Source organism: Coregonus clupeaformis, chromosome 34, assembly GCF_020615455.1.
Source record: "Coregonus clupeaformis isolate EN_2021a chromosome 34, ASM2061545v1, whole genome shotgun sequence".
NCBI classification, from domain to species: domain Eukaryota; kingdom Metazoa; phylum Chordata; class Actinopteri; order Salmoniformes; family Salmonidae; genus Coregonus; species Coregonus clupeaformis.
Window position 1 is genome coordinate 29,290,973 of NC_059225.1, and position 19,446 is coordinate 29,310,418.

Here is a 19,446-nt window from a genome sequence, read left to right on the forward strand (position 1 = left end):
AAGCTTTTTCTTGAGTGGGCAGCTTGATGAAAGCCAGTCAATATTGAAATTACACAGAAAATATACTTCTCTGTTGATATAACATACATTATCAAGCATTTCACACGTTATCCAGATAATGACTGTTAGCACTTGGTGGTCTATAGCAGCTTTCCACAAGAATGGGCTTTAGGTGAGGCAGATTAACCTGTAGCCATATTACTTCAACAGTATTTAACATCTGATCCTCTCTAATCTTTACATGAATGTGGTTCTGAATATAAACAGCAATGCCTCCACCATTGGCATTTCTGTCTTTTCTGTGGATGTTATAACTATGCATTGCTTCCACTGTATCATCAAAGGTATTATCTAACTTAGTTTCAGAGATTGTCAGAATATGAATGTCATCTGTTACTAGCAAATTATTGATTTCATGAACCTTGTTTCTTAAGCTACATATGTTAACGTGGGCTATTTTTTGCACTTTTCTGGGGTGCTTGATTGTTTTCATTGCTTTACTGAGAAGCTTAGCAGAAGTAGACATGCTGATGTTATTTATTTTAGTGCAGGGTGAGCTGCACACAGTGGACTTCCTGCTAGGGCACACCACCTCAGTGCTAACAGTATAACTATTGTTCATAGGCACATGATTACTGCATACAATAGCTGTAGGATCAGCAGAAGCATTCAGGGCAGTTAGAGGGACAAACATTAGGTTACCAACGCCCATGGGATAATGTACATTTGCTGAACCATTATGACAACTCAGTGACACAATGGTAGGGATTAACTTAGCTGGGCTTGGGTCATTGTGTCATTGCAGCATTATAATGCTGTGAAAGGATCCAGGAACCCAAATGATTTTGGGTGGATCCTATCTATATAAAACAAGCTTTGTTTCCAGAAGGTATCAAAATTGTCATTAAATGTTACACCCACAGAGCTGCAATAGTCACATAGCCAGTTATGGAGGGCTAGAAGTCTGCTGAAACATTCAATGCCACAATTTAGGGAGGGCACAGGGCTAGATATTATTGGGCATTTGTTGGTGTCAAGCAGAGACCCAATCAGTTCTTTAAAATCCATCTTCAGCTGTTCTGAGCTGCCCTTCATAATGTCATTGAATCCCACATGAACTATGATAGACTCAATTTGCTGATGCAGTTTTAAAATGTTTGGGAGCAGCTTATTGATGTCATGTACTCATGCTCCTGGATAGCACAACGTTTTTTCTCCAGGGACTGAGACATTTCTCACCATTGAGCTGCCCAATACAACGGCCGGAGAATGGGATGGAGAAATCAGCCCATTCCTACCCCTCACACAATTTGTGGAACCTTTCATGGGCCCACGAGAAGCAGGATAGCTGAGACTACTCCTAAATGTTGAGACTACTCCTAAATGCTGAGACAACTCCTAAATTCTGAGACTACTCCTAAATGCTGAGGCTACTCCTAAAGTAAAAAAATAAAATTAGGCTGTGTTATCCAAGCAAGTACAAATCCTTGTTCTGTTCAGTTAGCGCTCCTTTACAAGATAACAATTAGTAATGTGTTGTAATATGGATGTTTAATTTAGATATGAGTTTTTCTCTGAAGATTTTCTCTCCTCAGATACCTGATGATAACCACACGATCCATTTATAATTTATTTTGTCCTGAGGTAATCAACATTATCCTCACTGATTGCATTTTAATTAAAAGTCAATTTTAATAATTGCTGCCGCCGCCTCCGGGAGTGGCGACGTGGCAACGGTGGCGTTATCAATTGGACGTCCTGCCCGTTCACTCGGTACTATTGGACTAACACACACACACACAGACAGAAAGACACACAGACACAGACACAGACACACATACCCATCCACCCACGCACACACAGCAGACAATTCATTAAATTGAAGGCATTCATTAATATTGACAAGCCCTCACAAACAACATGATGAATGAAGTAGTTGGTGGAGTGATTAGGTGGTAAAGCTGAGGGCACTGACAGTAATTGCCAAGGGGTGAGGAGCATGATGAAGAGGCCATCATATGCTTTGTTGAGGGTCTTGAAGCACTGACGCATGGTCCAGGTTGCAGTTCAAAATGCATAGCCTCCATTTCGGACACATTTCACACGGATATTGTTCAGTTTTCACAAAACTTCTCAGTGCTCTTCTAGGATCGGTTTTCAGCTGTGCTAACATAATTGCAAAAGGGTTTTCTAATTATCAATTAGCCTTTTAAAATGATAAACTTGGATTAGCAAACACAACGTGCCATTGGAACATAGGACTGATGGTTGCTTATAATGGGCCTCTGTACGCCTATGTAGATATTCCATAAAAAATCAGCCGTTTCCAGCTAAAATAGACATTTACAACATTAACAATGTCTACACTGTATTTCTGATCAATTTGATGTTAGTTAATGGACAAAAAAATTGCTTTTCTTTTGAAAACAAGGACATTTCTAAGTGACACAAACTTTTGAACGGTAGTGTATCTGGACAGCAGTGGAGGAGGCTCCTCGGAGGAGGAAGGGGAGGACCATCCTCCTCAGTGAATTTCATAGAAGTAAAAATGGTAAAACATAAAAAAAGTTATCCTTTTTAGATAAAACTGTACTAAATATATTCACAGCACCAAATAATTGATTATAATTGTGCATTGAAGTCCACAAGTGAAGGGAAAAGGTGAGAGGAGTAGAGCGCATAGATGCGAGAAGGAATAGAACGTGGCTGTTATGAAAGTGAACTGTGTATACGAGTGATCAGGGGTGTATTCATTCTGCTGATTCTGTTGAAAAACTTTTCTTAAACAGAAGAAAACTGAAGGAAACGGGGATAATTTGCAACTGTTGGACTAATGGTTACACCCTATATCAGCTAGATGCAGGCAAGAGTGTGCAAGGCGGTATTGAATCTGTCATTGTCTGTCCATATGTCACTGTCTGTCAACTCAAATGTTTCTCTCGACCTGTGTGCACCTACGTTGTAAACTTTCATTCATAGGCTAGGTTGTAGCAACCTCATGATATGTATAGGGAACATTAGAGTATCATGTAGTAGCCTAAACCTATCGCTGTTACGTTGCAACTGGGTGAATGGAATATGAATGACAGTCATCCAACATGCTGTAATAGAAATAAGGCCATGCACATCTTAAACAACACTGACCGCCACTGCTGAACAGCTGGAGACATTTGGTGTGAAAGAGAAAAACTGTATGTGTGCGTGTGAGTGTGTTTGTCCCTGAAAGCAGAGCTACATAATGGCTTTGTGATTATGTCCCTTTGTGGAATGGCACTCCCCTGACTATTAAATAGCTATTAGTACATTGTGTGACTCTAATCAAATTGGCCAAGAGAACATTATGTTTTAATAAATGTACAAAATCTCTCTCTATCTCAGTGATTAATAGACTACTCCCGTTCATTTTCTTAAAGGATTCTGTTTAAGGTTTCTCCTCCTACTCAGTCCATTCTGCTGTGCAACTCTGTCCGAGGGGGATATCATTCTGGACAGAGGCTAATGACTGTTTTGTCAAAATTACACTATCGTGTCCTTGATATACGATGACATTGCTAAAGTAGGCAAATATTTAGTAGGAAACAACTTTGCCATCATTATCAAGTCATCAAATTCCTACTTTAGACAGATGACAATGTTGTCATTAGCTAGAAAAGTTTGTCAAAATTAGCTAACAATGCTAACATTAGCTAGCTAGAGAGCGAGAGAGAGAGATTATTAACGATCATTCTGATTACGTCTACCATGACATTGTCCCACATCACATAAGCAGAAACCCTGAGCAGACCACAGTTACACACACAGCAAATTGGCAAGTGTTACCTAGTGTTGATTTGTCAGTGTAACATTTCTAGTGTTGATTCAGGTGTTAAATTAACTCTGTACATTTTAAATTAACACTCATTGGTGTAAAAGAACCCCAGTGTTGATGTTAATATCGAATGTTAAACCAAAACCACTCCCATCATTATTATATTTCCCAGCATGCTCTACTGCAAGTAGATTTTTAGAATTAATCAATTGATTGATTAATTCATCTTATGCTACTCAAATATAAATGTCATATTTTTCTAAACAAATCGAATATGTTATTGCACCTGTTACTGAAATGGTTGTTCCAGTTTAGATGGTTTAGGTAGTCTTATGTCTTAATCTTTCCAACCCAGCAGTCATTCTGAATGCAGGTTGCAGGTGAATAGAAATATCTAGTGTTTGCTATCCCCACTCCAGCTGGATTCCAGCCAGAATTACACATACATCACTTTGCAAACCAGCATAATGTGATGTCCATGCCTTAAAACCAGGGGATTCAGGCCACTGTGTTAGGGTAAAACTCTCAAAATATGAAGATGAATGAATGAAGAAGATGAATGCAACAACCATGTCTCTGTCACAAAAGAAATACAGTAATGGGTGGTTACTCTACAATTCACTCGAAAGGCAAGGCACTCTGGGAAATATGCAAACAAGGCTTTACACTAAGCAGGGTGTTAATTTAACACTGAAAAGTGTGGAGCCGTGGCTGGCAGCTGGTGCTCTTGGAACACACTGGCATAGAGCTCACGCTAAAAGCCAATGGCACAGGGGTGTATGATGGTGCTGTGTGCCTCTGTACTCCTCAAATCTGGTTATGTGAAGGGACTTGATGTACAGTCAGTGTTGTTGTTAATGTTGCCTTTTTTAACATTTTATCCCTTACTCCTTGACCCTTGTTCACAGGGACATTTAGCTTGAATAGAGATGACAGAGATTAGCATTCTGTGTCTGGAATAAATAGGGAAGGGATACCGAGTCAGTTGCACAACTGAATGCATTCAACCAAAATGTGTCTTCCGCATTTAACCCAACCCCTCTGAATCAGAGAGGTGCGGGGGGCTGCCTTAATCGACGTCCACGTCATCAGCGCCCGGTGTATTGTCCCTTTGAGTGTGATTGTGATGTGTTGTAAATTGTGTTTTAAGTTTTCATTTCTCTGTCTGTTTCAGGTTGCCTGTTCGAGGATGAGCTCTGTACACATTACGAGTTCTGCGCTAATGGTAAGCCAGTCAGCTACAAAGAGTTATCAACCAACTGCCCACCACCCTCATTATACAGTAGCCCTTCAGTGATGGTATCAAATCGTATCGACACACACACACACTATTGTAAAACACTCATTACTTTTCATCATTACCCGTGGGAAACTGAGTCTGCCTCTCAAATGGCACCCTATTCCCTTTATAGAGCACTACTTTTGACCAGGACCCATATGGCTCTGGTCAATAGTAATGCACTAAATATGGAATAGGGTTCCATTTGGTATGTAACCTGAGAGAAGCACCAGAGAGCTTCTGTAAACATTCAGCTCAAACAAAGCTGATAAGTCAAGTGTGAGACAAGCACAAAGTCCTTAGGGCCAAACATAAATATTGGAAAATAAAGAAATGTAGAATATTTGTGGTGTTTTTTGATCGCACAACACCTCCACAGAACCTTAGATTCTCAACCAAGTTCTCATGGTTATATATAGAGTATAGAATGAATTGCCTCTGTAGTTTGCCTCTAGCTATGAGTGTTCATACCATTGGACATAAAATGACTTGTCCTGGGAGTAAAAAGATGGAGAACACGCAGTATATCTGTTTTCTTTTGCGAGGGTGGTGACTTCACAAACTGCAAAAAAAGATTATACTTCTGGGTTAACAAAGATTACTGTTGCCCAGACAATGTGTCACATCTTGAGTGAGGGGGGAAATGCGGAGGCTTTGTTAATTTGGCCTTTGGGAAGAATTGCGTACAGTTGCATAGGTCAGGGGTACTCAAAGTGGCAGGGGTCCGTGGCCAGATCCCAAAATATAAAAATGTAAAAACATATATATATTTTTTTACATCTCAGAGTAGGAGTGCTGGTCCAGGATCAGCTTCACCCTGTCCATTTAGGCTTATTCATTGTGATCTACAGTAAAAGGCCAAACTGATCTTCAATCAGCACTTCTACTCTGAGACACTTGATACATATGGCCTGTGTTGTTCTCTGTCATATGCTTTCAACAGATCCCTGGCCTAACTGAGACACCACATCTGTTTGATTTTTCTATACACCAGTAAACATAATGACTAAACGTCTGGGTTTAAATGTTATTTCGCTTCATTTAGTCTAAATGAGCTTATTATAAAATCAATCCAGCAAATGAGGTGAGGCTTGCAAAGGAACACTTACATTGGATCTCCATCTTTTCACATTGATTCTATTTCCAAACTCATAATATAAAATCTTAAGAAAATTCTTAAGAAAATCTTAAGAAAAATATAAAATAGTTATTTTGATTCTGTAATCTCTCTATACATTACTCTCTGGCCTCACAGCATGTAGAAATAATTTAGATTATGTCTCTACCCTCATTTCCATATTAACCCAGTTTAGCAGGAGGGAACTGAGTGAGAGTAGGCACAGTGCTGAAATGAAAAATAGGGTTTGCGTTTAATAACCCTGACTGGTGTGCTTTACATAGTCTAATAAAAGGGAAATTGCTGACACCTCTCGAGCAGAATACCCAGAGGCTCTTTGGATAGAGTGTGGTGGTGAGGCCTTTCTTGCTTTATGTTGATGATGAGACAGAGTGAGTTTAGCTACTGTGGTTTAACTCATGAAAAATGAAGGAGAAGAGGCTTCTTGAACGTATCCAAGAAGGTTTTTGACTCATAAAAGTGGTATTCTTCCATGTCAGCTGCAGAGAGATTGACTATCAGTTTTTAACTGCCAATCAATCATTAGAGACCCGCCCAAAGTGGGATTACAGCCTATAAAGTGCACCCTTATTCATATCTAAGATTATGCTCTGTCACTCTATAGACTCATTCACTTATAATGAATAACACTGTGAGAAGAGCATGTGGTTATATAACTAGCTCTGCCACTTAGTCTCTGCTTGCGGTCCCTGAAAAACTAACCTGGTTTATTGGTTCAACCTTACTCTGTTTCTCATTCAGCCTGGCTGCTGGCATGTCGGTCAGTGACACAGGAGGAAGATTTCTAGAGGGAAGTCATTTCACACCCTCACCAGCAAATGGCCCCTTTTCCATGGCTGAGAATATTTGGCAAAACTCTTAGCGTCTCCATTAACTCACTGTAACAAATTGCAGTAAATTTACAGCAAAATATTGATAGTTAGCTACTGTAATTTTATATTACAGTACAGTACTGTAAAGAGCAATACATTATAGGGGCTCAATAATATTTACAGCAGCATACTGTGAATTATGGTGCATTGTGGGAAAATGTTGTGGGCGGGGTGAGAATCTCTGGTTGATTAAACATTTGAGGCGTGCCTTGTAAGAGGCTATATTTGTTGCACCCGTTAGTGAGAATGCTGTACCCCACAGAATACAGTACCATATCGTATTTTTAGAGTCTAAAAACATAATTCTACAGTAACTTACTGGCTACGGTGCTGCCAGTAATTTACGTGAATTCAGTACAACCCCACAGACTCCAGTACCATACTCTATTTTGGTAATCTAAAAACCCTTTCCTGTAAATCAACAGTAATTTACTGTGCTGCCAGTAATTTACAGTAATTCAGTACCACCCCACAGAATAAAGTACCATACTGTATTTTAGGAGCGCCAAAAACCTTTTGAACACTAGTGGGTGCATGGTATTGTTTTTTCGGGCTCATTAAAATATTTTGAGGCGTGCCTTGAGGCTATTTCTTGCACCCGTTAGTAAGAGTGCTGTACCAATTGAACTGATATGTGGTAGAAGTGCCCTAACGATTGAATGTGTGTAGGCACATTGCCAATATTGCAATTAGAGTAGCGTTAACTTTCTTACAGTATAGTAGGCTAACTTTACAGCATTATACTGTATCGTTGCTCTGATATTACAGCAGCTTACAGGAAGCTGGTGACAAGTTACTGTGACTATTACAGTAATGTGCTTGGCACTAGCCAGAGATGGGCAAAGATACATCAAAAGGTATCTTGTTACAAATACAAAATATCTTGAAGACAAATGTATCCTTAACTACAACGGGGGGCCAGTATGAAAAATGTATGCACTCACTAACTGTAAGTACCTCTGGATAAGAGCGTCTGATAAATGACTACAATGTAAAATGTAACAACGTTCTTTTCAATTCAAGATACTTTGCTCCCAGGTGTCTGTTTCTGGTGAGCACTTTTCGAAGAAAACGAAATGCATCTTTTACACCAGAAGCTTGTGTGAGAAGCATAATGTACATTGGTTAAGGGCTTGATGACCCCCCCAGGTCAACCTTGTGTTTCTATTAAACTCTAAGTGATGTTGTAGTATTGACTAGTGGTCAGCTTGGCTCAATCTAGAGCCTTGTGTGGTCTGTGAAGAACTTCCAACTTCCTATAGACCTTGCTTCACCTTCCTTTTTCTGCTCCAATCTAATCAACCGATATTACTAACAATGTCACAATGTAGATTGCTGATATAGACCTACTGTGTCATACTGTGTAGCTCATAGCTTGTGATTACGAGGTTACAATTGTGGGTTAACATGTTTATTCAGACTGATATAGAGGCTGCGCCCCAAATGGCACCCTATTTCCAATATGGCTCTGGTCAAAACTAGTGCACTATGTAGGGAATATGGTGCAATTTGGGATGAAGGGGCCTTGTGTAAAATCAGTGCACTATTTGGGAAAAGGGTGCCATTTGAGATGCTGCCAGAGGCATTTCCAATGGTATTGTCTCCAGAGCCTGTTTCTCCCAACTTCAGACTGGCAGGTCTCCTCCTGAAATGCTTGCTGTCCTTGATTGCCTGTCAGCTTTAGTGATTCGTTGTGTTATCCTTAAGCATTAGTGCTCACAGATAAATGGCTTTACTGGTGGTAGGATTCTGGCTGTCTGTCACAATGGGGAAGGATAGAATGTCTGGATTGAGAATTCCTTACCTGGGGCAAAAAAGCCTCATATCTGTCAATCAACATTCTACTGATTTATTTTCCAAGGCCTCACACACAAAACAACTCTATTAATGTGTCCCAAATGGCCCCTTATTCCTTATATAGTGCATTACCTTTGGTCAACTTTTGGTTAGACTGATTATGGTTACTTTCTGTGCATGCATGGGGACACACAGATATTTCTTTTTTGTCAGCTGAATGCTCCTGTAGCCTTGGCAAAGCAGTATTGGAAAAGCAGTGTGCCCTGTTGTCCATCAGCGTTTTAGCTCAGACCCCAATGGTTTGTTCAAACACCTCATGTTGTTGTGGCCCTCTTTTGGCATGTTACCTACTACATTTTTCATTATGAATGTCTCAATATTTGATAACTCTGCAGCTTTGCGTGTTGTCTTTTGTTTGTTCAACTCTCCATGTGGCCCACAAAAAACATGTACTGCTCGTTCAAGCGTGAAATTAAAACACAGTTTGAAACACATGAAAAAAGTCAGTGTGTTAGGTGTCTTTTTGACGAGCAAAAATGCAAAAGCGAAGGTACAACACCGTGTACAGATCCCTCTGCGCACTCGATGTATGCGTTGTAAACAGAGTTTCTTGGTAGACTTAAACAAAACTACTTTGAAACAAAAGTATACACCTCACACAGGGTTATATGCTTAAAAAAAGAAGACACCTGTACCATGTCAGATATACAGTGCCTTCGGAAAGTATTCAGACCCCTTGACTTTTTCCACATTTTGTTAGGTTACAGCCTTATTCAAAAATGTATTAAATTGTTTTTTCCCCCTCATCAATCTACACACAATACCCCATAATGACAAAACAAAAACAGGTTATAATTCTTTGCAAATGTATTTTTTTTAAAAACCCGGAAATATCACATTTACATAAATATTCAGACCCTTTACTCAGTACTTTGTTGAAGCACCTTTGGCAGCGATTACAGCCTTGAGTACGACTCTACAAGCTTGGCACACCTGTATTTGGGGAGTTTCTCCCATTCTTATCTGCAGATCCTCTCAATCTCTGTCAGTTTGGATGGGAGCGTTGCTGCACAGCTATTTTCAGGTCTCTTCAGATATGTTCAATCAGGTTCAATTCCGGGCTCAGGCTAGGCCACTCAAGGACATTCAGAGACTTGTCCCGAAGCCACTCCTGCGTTGTCTTGGGTGTGTGCTTAGGGTCGTTGTTCTGTTGGAAGGTGAACCTTCGCCCCAGTCTGAGGCCCTGAGCGCTCTGGAGCAGGTTTTCATCAAGGATCTCTCTGTACTTTGCTCCGTTCATCTTTCGCTCGATCCTGACTAGTCTCCCAGTCCCCACCGCATGATGCTGCCACCACCATGCTTCACCGTAGGGATGGTGCCAGGTTTCTTCCCGACGTGACGCTTGGCATTCAGGCCAAAGAGTTCAATCTTGGTTTCGTCAGACCAGAGAATCTTGTTTCTCATGGTCTGAGAGTCTTTAGGTGCCTTTTGGCAAACTCCAAGCGGGCTGTCTTGTGCCTTTTATTGCGGAGTGGCTTCCATCTGGCCACTCTACCATAAAGTCCTGATTGGTGGAGTGCTGCAGAGATGGTTGTCCTTCTGGAAGGTTCTCCCATCTTTACAGAGGAATAGAGCTCTGTCAGAGTGACCATCGGGTTCTTGGTCACCTCCCTGACCAAGTCCCTTCACCCCCGATTGCTCAGTTTGGCCGGTCGGCCAGCTCTAGGAAGAGTCTTGGTGGTTCCAAACTGTGTTCTTGGGGACCTTCAATGCTGCAGAAATGTTTTGGTACCCTTCCCCAGATATGTGCCTCTACACAATCCTGTCTCTGAGCTCTATGGACAATTCCTTCGACCTCATGGCTTGGTTTTTGCTCTGACATGCAATGTGGGACCAAATAAACAGGGTCATCTCAACCATTCGGTTTAGTTCTTTCTTTTTTTATATATAAACAGATGGAAGCATATGAAAAAGAAACTTCTTGAAGGGTGCGATGACGTATATCTGCATTTCCAAATCATGTCCAATCAATTGAATTTACCACAGGTGGACTCCAATCAAGGTAGAAACATCTCAAGGATGATCGATGGAAACAGGATGCACTGAGCTAAATGTCGAGTCTCATTGCAAAGGGTCTGAATACTTATGTAAATAAGGTATTTCTGTTTTATATTTTTTATACATTTGCAAACATTTCTAAAAACCTGTTTTTGCTTTGTCATTATGGGGTATTATGTGTAGATTGCTGAGTACATTTTATTTATTTAATCGATTTTAGAATAATGCTGTAACGTAACAAAATGCTAAAAAAGCCAAGGGGTCTGAATACTTTCCGAAGGCACTGTAGAGTTGAAAAGTATTCAATTATGAGTTTGCATCCCAACATTACACTTTATATACATCACAGAAGACTGAAATATAATGAAACCGTTTGACATTGAACCACCAGATTTTCGGCAGGCGTTTAAAAATAATGTTTATTAATTATGAAATGATGAAAAATATTAATAACTTTCCACCCATGAGGCCACTAGAGGGCGATTTGGTCATTTGATTGCAGGAAAGGGCTACAGAATGTGAAACAATGTTGTGTCTATTTTCTGCTTTTCATTAAATCATGGCTGTTTTTGAGGCTATGGCCTAAAAGGAATTTGTTCATATGGGCAGACTATTAGGCTTGTCTATAGGCCTTTTGCCACATACATTTTATCAGTTATGGAAATACAGTTCATGCAAAATATTTGGATCTGGTAAAAGGCCAACATATAAAAAAAAGAAAAAAAAAGATTACATAATTTGTCACATGACTATAGAAATGGAAACATTGTGATTTTAGAGACACAAAGTAACAATAGCCTATGATTAAAGGGTCTGCAGTCAATATGTTAATAGTCAATAACATCGTCATTATCATTAGGTTATTCACATAATTCAAATTCAATCAAGTCACATGCACAATTCGATTGCCCACCATGCATTCATTGACATCAGTGAGGAGAGACACATTGGGTCTAACATCAACATTTAGGACTATAATTTTATATTTCTTTGTCATGAAATTTCATAACATGATTACCAGATCATTTTGTTTATAAGCCCACTAGGCTACCAATTTGTTGTCATTCTAAATGTGCTGAATAATGGAACGGAAAATACCATTGGGTGTAGCGCAATAGCCTATGCCTACACAATTGCACACTGTGGACTAGGTGTCCAATTTGACACACAGAAACATATAAAAACATTAACTCATTACCTTGAAGCGTTCTTACTATAACCTGCTGTAAATAAACCACTTTTAATCACTTGACTGTCATTCAGAAAAAACGAATCTTAATCAGCTAATGATTGTTGAACATTTTCCTACATAGGCCTGAATATACAGCTGGACACCTAATGCGCATCTATCAAGTATTATCTCCAAAATACATTCATTAAAATGAAAATACATTGTAGAAACTAGATATATGTATAGATATAGTATAGGCTGTATTTAGCCTTCAGCCTTTTCATTGGCCACAATATTCTACCCATATGAATTAATGTATTTTAGGCCATAACTGAACCAATTTCTGTAGGTTATACTGTATTTACAATATTCTGCCCATATGAACGAATGTATATACAATATTTATAGCCATACATGATTTAATTAAAAGCAGTAAAAATACACATTGTTTCACTTTATTTAATAACAGACTCATAAACACAATCACGCAATAGGCTACAGCTCTCCTCACAGCTTCCCCAGCGCTTCACAGCTTCCCTTGGAAACTCGACATATTGTAGCCTCACAGAGAGGAAAGAGTAGCAGACGAAGGGGTTCACTTCTGCTGCAGTGTTCGCGGTAAAATATACCATCCCTGAGTCTCCATAATGTTTTTATTTATATATTGTGTATTTCTTTAGGGAAATCACATTGAGACCCAGGTCTCTTTCACAAGTGAGCCCTGAAAAATACACACAAATAAAAAAGGCACAATACACACATTAGGAAAGCACCAATCCATCAAAGCATGTGCAGTCCTCCAGGCAAAGTTTGATGTGGTCTATCACATTCACTTTAAAGTGGTTAGTGAAGCAATACTTTAAAAATAAATCTCTGCATTTTGTAATTCTATCTGCCTGGGGAGACTTGACTTATTACTGGAAAATGTAGAGCAATGACACAGTACAATACTGTAAAATGTGCCTACTATACTGTAAGAAAGTGAATGTCACTGTAATCATGTTGGTATTTTACTGTAATTACATGGGATTAGTGCAAGCAGGTTGGCTGCTAGGTATTTGTATATTACAGCATATTTATGAATATTTGGTGTTTTATATAACTTGCACTTCTAGAGGCCTAAACAAAGGCTTCCGAACTGTCTGTGATTACAGGGCAAAACAGATCAAAACGACAATGCTTAATATTCAACCATAAATGATAAGAGGCCGTCTGCGCTCTTTTGAGGTCCTTACTACTGAATAGTGTCTGTTCCAGGTGCGTAGGATTCAAAATAAAAATACTTCAAGAGATGGAGACCCGCACACTGTCGAAAAAAGGAATACATCCAAAACTGAGGCTTGAATGTAAAATAACATGGTGCTCAAAAAACATGAAAGGTGAAAACAAAACACAAAGATTTGGGCCTCAGGCCATCATCAGTGTAAATCGTCGGCACACACACCTGGCTTCTATATATTAATATTCAACCATTAAAGGGTTGAAACTTGCTGCCACTCTGAACTGTCACTAATGGGTGCAACAATTATAGCTTCTTACAAGGCACACCTCAAAATGTGTTACTGGTGCTGAATTACTGTAAATCACTGGCAGCACAGGAGCCAGTAAGTTACTGTAGTATTACAGGACAAATATACAAAAAATACGGTACGGTACTGTATTCTGTGGGGTACAGCATTCTCACTGATGGGTGCAACAAATATACCCTCTTACAAGGCACGCCTCAAAATACACTACATTACCAAAAGTATGTGGACACCTGCTCATCGACCATCTCATTCCAAAATCATGGGCATTAATATGGAGTTCGTCCCCCCTTTGCAGCTATAACAGCCTCCACTCTTCTGGGTAGGCTTTCCACTAGATGTTGGAACATTGCTGCAGGGACTTGCTTCCATTCAGCCCCAAAAGCATTAGTGAGGTCGGACACTGATGTTGGGCGATTAGGCCTGGCTCGCAGTCGGCGTTCCAATTTATCCCAAAGGTGTTTGATGGGGTTGAGGTCAGGGCTCTGTGCAGGCCAGTCAAGTTCTTCCACACTGACCTCGCTTTGTGCACGGGGACATTGTCATGCTGAAACAGGAAAGTGCCTTCCCCAAACTGTTGCCACAAAGTTGGAAGCACAGATTAGTGTAGAATATCATTGTATGCTGTAGCGTTACTATTTAGCCTAGCCGAATAATGAAAAACAGCCCCAGACCAATATTCCTCCTCCACCAAACTTTACAGTTGGCACTATGCATTGGGGCAGGTAGCGTTCTCCTGGCATCCGCCAAACCCATATTCGTCTGTCGGACTGCCAGATGGTGAAGAGTGATTCATCATGCCAGAGAACGCGTTTCCACTGCTCCAGAGTCCAATGGCAGCGAGCTTTACACCACTCCAGCCGACGCTTGGCATTGCGCATGGTGATCTTAGGCTCCCGACGAACAGTTATTGTGCTGACGATGCTTCCAGAGGCAGTTTGGAACTCAGTAGTGAGTGTTGCAACCAAGAACAGACGATTTTTACGTGCTTCAGTACCCGGCGGTTCCCTTCTGTGAGCTTGTGTGGCCTACCACTTCGTGGCTGAGCCGTTGTTGCACCTAGACGTTTCCACTTCACATAAACAGCACTTACAGTTGACCGGGGCAGCTCTAGCAGGGCAGAAATTTGATGAACTGACTTATGGGAAAGGTGGCATCCTATGATGAAAGTCACTGAGCTCTTCAGTAAGGCCATTCTACTGCCAAGGTTTCCTATGGAGATTGCATGGCTGTATGCTCGATTTTATACACCTGTTAGCAACTGGTGTGGCTGAAATAGCCGAATCCACTAATTTTAAGGGGTGTCCACATATTTTTTTGCCACCCACAACATTTTCCCACAATGCACCATAACTCACAGTATGCTGCTGTAAATATACAGCAAAACAGTTAATACAGTACTTTACTGTAAAAACAAATTAACTGTAGCAGAATGCCATTGAGCCCCAATAATGCATTGCTCTTTACAGTAATATACTGTAATATAGAATTACAGTAGCTAATTGTAAAGGTTTTGCCGTAGTTTTTGCTGTGTGTGCATCTGTGTGCCTGTGTGTGCGTGCGTGCGTGTGCAGACTTATGTACGATGTCTGCTGGGAATGTCCTGTCAACTGTGGAGAAAACAACACATTAACAGTGGCAGTTGTCATGGAAACTGGTGGAGGAGCGCAACATAATATCAGACAGTCGCCTGTCGCTTGTTATGTCACTGCCGTCTGTTCATCTATTATATAGTCCCTATGAGATTGTTATAAATTCAACTTGTAAAACTAAAATTCAGAATGTCTGTTCACACTGAAATAATGGCTTCTCACCATAAAGATAAAGAGTCCCATACTTATTTTGAGCATCCTTTGGAAACAGTTGAGACGAGTACTGCACATTTTCTATATCCTTCTTTGTTTCTCCCTCATCTCACTTCTATTTATTATCTTTCTTTCCTGTTGTCATTCAGACATAGGCTACATGTCTGCAGTGCTCTGTATACAGTGAGGGAAAAAATTATTTGATCCCCTGCTGATTTTGTACATTTGCCCACTGACAAAGAAATGATATATAATTTTAATGGTAGGTTTATTTGAACAGTGAGAGACAGAATAACAACAAAAAAATCCAGAAAAACGCATGTCAAAAATGTTATAAATTGATTTGCATTTTAATGAGGGAAATAAGTATTTGAACCCCTCTCAATCAGAATGATTTCTGGCACCCATGTGTCTTTTATACAGGTAACGAGCTGAGATTAGGAACACACTCTTAAAGGGAGTGCTCCTAATCTCAGTTTGTTAGCTGTATAAAAGACACCTGTCCACAGAAGCAATCAATCAATCAGATTCCAAACTCTCCACCATGGCCAAGACCAAAGAGCTCTCCAAGGATGTCAGGGACAAGATTGTAGGCTGGAATGGGCTACAAGACCATCGCCAAGCAGCTTGGTGAGAAGGTGACAACAGTTGGTGTGATTATTCGCAAATGGAAGAAACACAAAAGGCCTGTCAATCTCCCTCGGCCTGGGGCTCCATGCAAGATCTCACCTCGTGGAGTTGCAATGATCATGAGAATGGTGAGGAATCAGCCCAGAACTACACGGGAGGATCTTGTCAATGATCTCAAGGCAGCTGGGACCATAGTCACCAAGAAAACAATTGGTAACACACTACGCCGTGAAGGACTGAAATCCTGCAGCGCCCGCAAGGTCCCCCTGCTCAAGAAAGCACGTATACAGTGGGGGAAAAAAGTATTTAGTCAGCCACCAATTGTGCAAGTTCTCCCACTTAAAAAGATGAGAGAGGCCTGTAATTTTCATCATAGGTACACGTCAACAATGACAGACAAATTGAGGAAAATTTTTCCAGAAAATCACATTGTAGGATTTTTAATGAATTTATTTGCAAATTATGGTGGAAAATAAGTATTTGGTCACCTACAAACAAGCAAGATTTCTGGCTCTCACAGACCTGTAACTTCTTCTTTAAGAGGCTCCTCTGTCCTCCACTCGTTACCTGTATTAATGGCACCTGTTTGAACTTGTTATCAGTATAAAAGACACCTGTCCACAACCTCAAACAGTCACACTCCAAACTCCACTATGGCCAAGACCAAAGAGCTGTCAAAGGACACCAGAAACAAAATTATAGACCTGCACCAGGCTGGGAGGACTGAATCTGCAATAGGTAAGCAGCTTGGTTTGAAGAAATCAACTGTGGGAGCAATTATTAGGAAATGGAAGACATACAAGACCACTGATAATCTCCCTCGATCTGGGGCTCCACGCAAGATCTCACCCCGTTGGGTCAAAATGATCACAAGAACGGTGAGCAAAAATCCCAGAACCACACGGGGGACCTAGTGAATGACCTGTAGAGAGCTGGGACCAAAGTAACAAAGCCTACCATCAGTAACACACTACGCCGCCAGGGACTCAAATCCTGCAGTGCCAGACGTGTCCCCCTGCTTAAACCAGTACATGTCCAGGCCCGTCTGAAGTTTGCTAGAGTGCATTTGGATGATCCAGAAGAGGATTGGGAGAATGTCATATGGTCAGATGAAACCAAAATATAACTTTTTGGTAAAAACTCAACTCGTCGTGTTTGGAGGTCAAAGAATGCAGAGTTGCATCCAAAGAACACCCTACCTACTGTGAAGCATGGGGGTGGAAACATCATGCTTTGGGGCTGTTTTTCTGCAAAGGGACCAGGACGACTGATCCGTGTAAAGGAAAGAATGAATGGTGCCATGTATCGTGAGATTTTGAGTGAAAACCTCCTTCCATCAGCAAGGGCATTGAAGATGAAACGTGGCTGGGTCTTTCAGCATGACAATGATCCCAAACACACCGCCCGGGCAACGAAGGAGTGGCTTCGTAAGAAGCATTTCAAGGTCCTGGAGTGGCCTAGCCAGTCTCCAGATCTCAACCCCATAGAAAATCTTTGGAGGGAGTTGAAAGTCCGTGTTGCCCAGCGACAGCCCCAAAACATCACTGCTCTAGAGGAGATCTGCATGGAGGAATGAGCCAAAATACCAGCAACAGTGTGTGAAAACCTTGTGAAGACTTACAGAAAACGTTTGACCTGTGTCATTGCCAACAAAGGGTATATAACAAAGTATTGAGAAACTTTTGTTATTGACCAAATACTTATTTTCCACCATATTCTGCAAATAAATTCATAAAAAATCCTACAATGTGATTTTCTGGATTTTTTTTCCTCATTTTGTCTGTCATAGTTGACGTGTACCTATGATGAAAATTACAGGCCTCTCTCATCTTTTTAAGTGGGAGAACTTGCACAATTGGTGGCTGACTAAATACTTTTTTCCCCCACTGTACAGGCCCGTCTGATGTTTGCCAATGAACATCTGAATGATTCAGAGGAAAACTGGGTGAAAGTGTTGTGGTCAGATGAGACCAAATTGGAGCTCTTTTGCATCAACTCAACTCGTCGTGTTTGGAGGAGGAATGCTGCCTATGACCCCATGAACACCATCCCCACTGTCAAACATGGAGGTGGAAACATTATGCTTTGGGGGTGTTTTTCTGCTAAGGGGACAGGACAACTTCACCGCATCAAAGGGACGATGGACAGGGCCATGTACCGTCAAATCTTGGGTGAGAACCTCTTTCCCTCAGCCAGGGCATTGAAAATGGGTCGTGGATGGGTATTCCAGAATGACAATGACCCAAAACACACGGCCAAGGCAACAAAGGAGTGGCTCAAGAAGAAGCACATTAAGGTCCTGGAGTGGCCTAGCCAGTGTCCAGACCTTAATCCCATAGAAAATCTGTGGAGGAAGCTGAAGGTTCGAGTTGCCAAACGTCAGCCTCGAAACCTTAATGACTTGGAGAAGATCTGCAAAGAGGAGTGGGACAAAATCCCTCCTGAGATGTGTGCAAACCTGGTGGCCAACTACAAGAAACATCTGACCTCTGTGATTGCCAACAAGGGTTTTTCCACCAAGTACTAAGTCATGTTTTGCAGAGGGGTCAAATACTTAATTCCCTCATTCAAATGAAAATCAATTCATAACATTTTTGACATGCGTTTTTCTGGATTTTTTTGTTGTTATTCTGTCTCTCACTGTTCAAATAAACCTACCATTAAAATTATAGACTGATCATGTCATTGTCAGTGGGCAAACGTACAAAATCAGCAGGGGATCGAATACTTTTTTCCCTCACTGTAACTACATGGAGATGTGAAGTTATTTTGTCAGCTTGTATATGTGGAGTGTGAAAATAACATGTACACTCCCCTACGTATTTCTTTTTTTGGACAGTGAAGCTAAAACTTTTTATTTGGCTCTATACTCCAGCATTTTGGATTTAATATCAAATGTTTTATGAGGTAACATTTTGCACTCTTTCATACATGCACTCTTAGAAAATAGGTTATTTTTTAACACATCTGTGTGTCTAGTTAGGGACGACACATGTTGTTTTACTTTTAACAAATCACTGTGTTGGAACACCATGATTAGTGTACATTCTTCAACACGTTGTGTCAAATCATGCAATTAATGTGTTAAAAACTGAAAACCATACAACACACCCTAGATGTGTTTGATTATTGACCAATCACATCGCGGATCCGAAGTCGTCATGCATCTACACTCTTAGAACAGATGTGTTATTTTTGACACAATCATCGCTTTGGCACATTTAACACGATTGTTGCACATTTTTCAACACAGTGATTATGTTAAAAGTAACACAACAAGTGTCATCCCTAACTAGACGCACAGATATGTTAACAAATGTTTTGTTTTTTTACACATATTGTGTGTAATCCACTTTAAAATT

At 40.6% G+C, this 19,446-nt stretch overlaps 1 protein-coding gene across 2 annotated transcripts in view; it reads left to right on the top strand.

Annotated features, from left to right (window-relative positions):
• The window catches only part of LOC121549989 (receptor-type tyrosine-protein phosphatase N2), a 285,296-nt gene that overhangs the window by 22,097 nt on the left and 243,753 nt on the right, over positions 1-19,446 (top strand). For both annotated transcript variants that reach the window (XM_041862031.2, XM_045210537.1), the window contains exon 2: positions 4,983-5,033. In XM_041862031.2, coding sequence (XP_041717965.2) covers positions 4,983-5,033 — 51 coding nt within the window. The remainder of the gene's footprint in view (positions 1-4,982; positions 5,034-19,446) is intronic.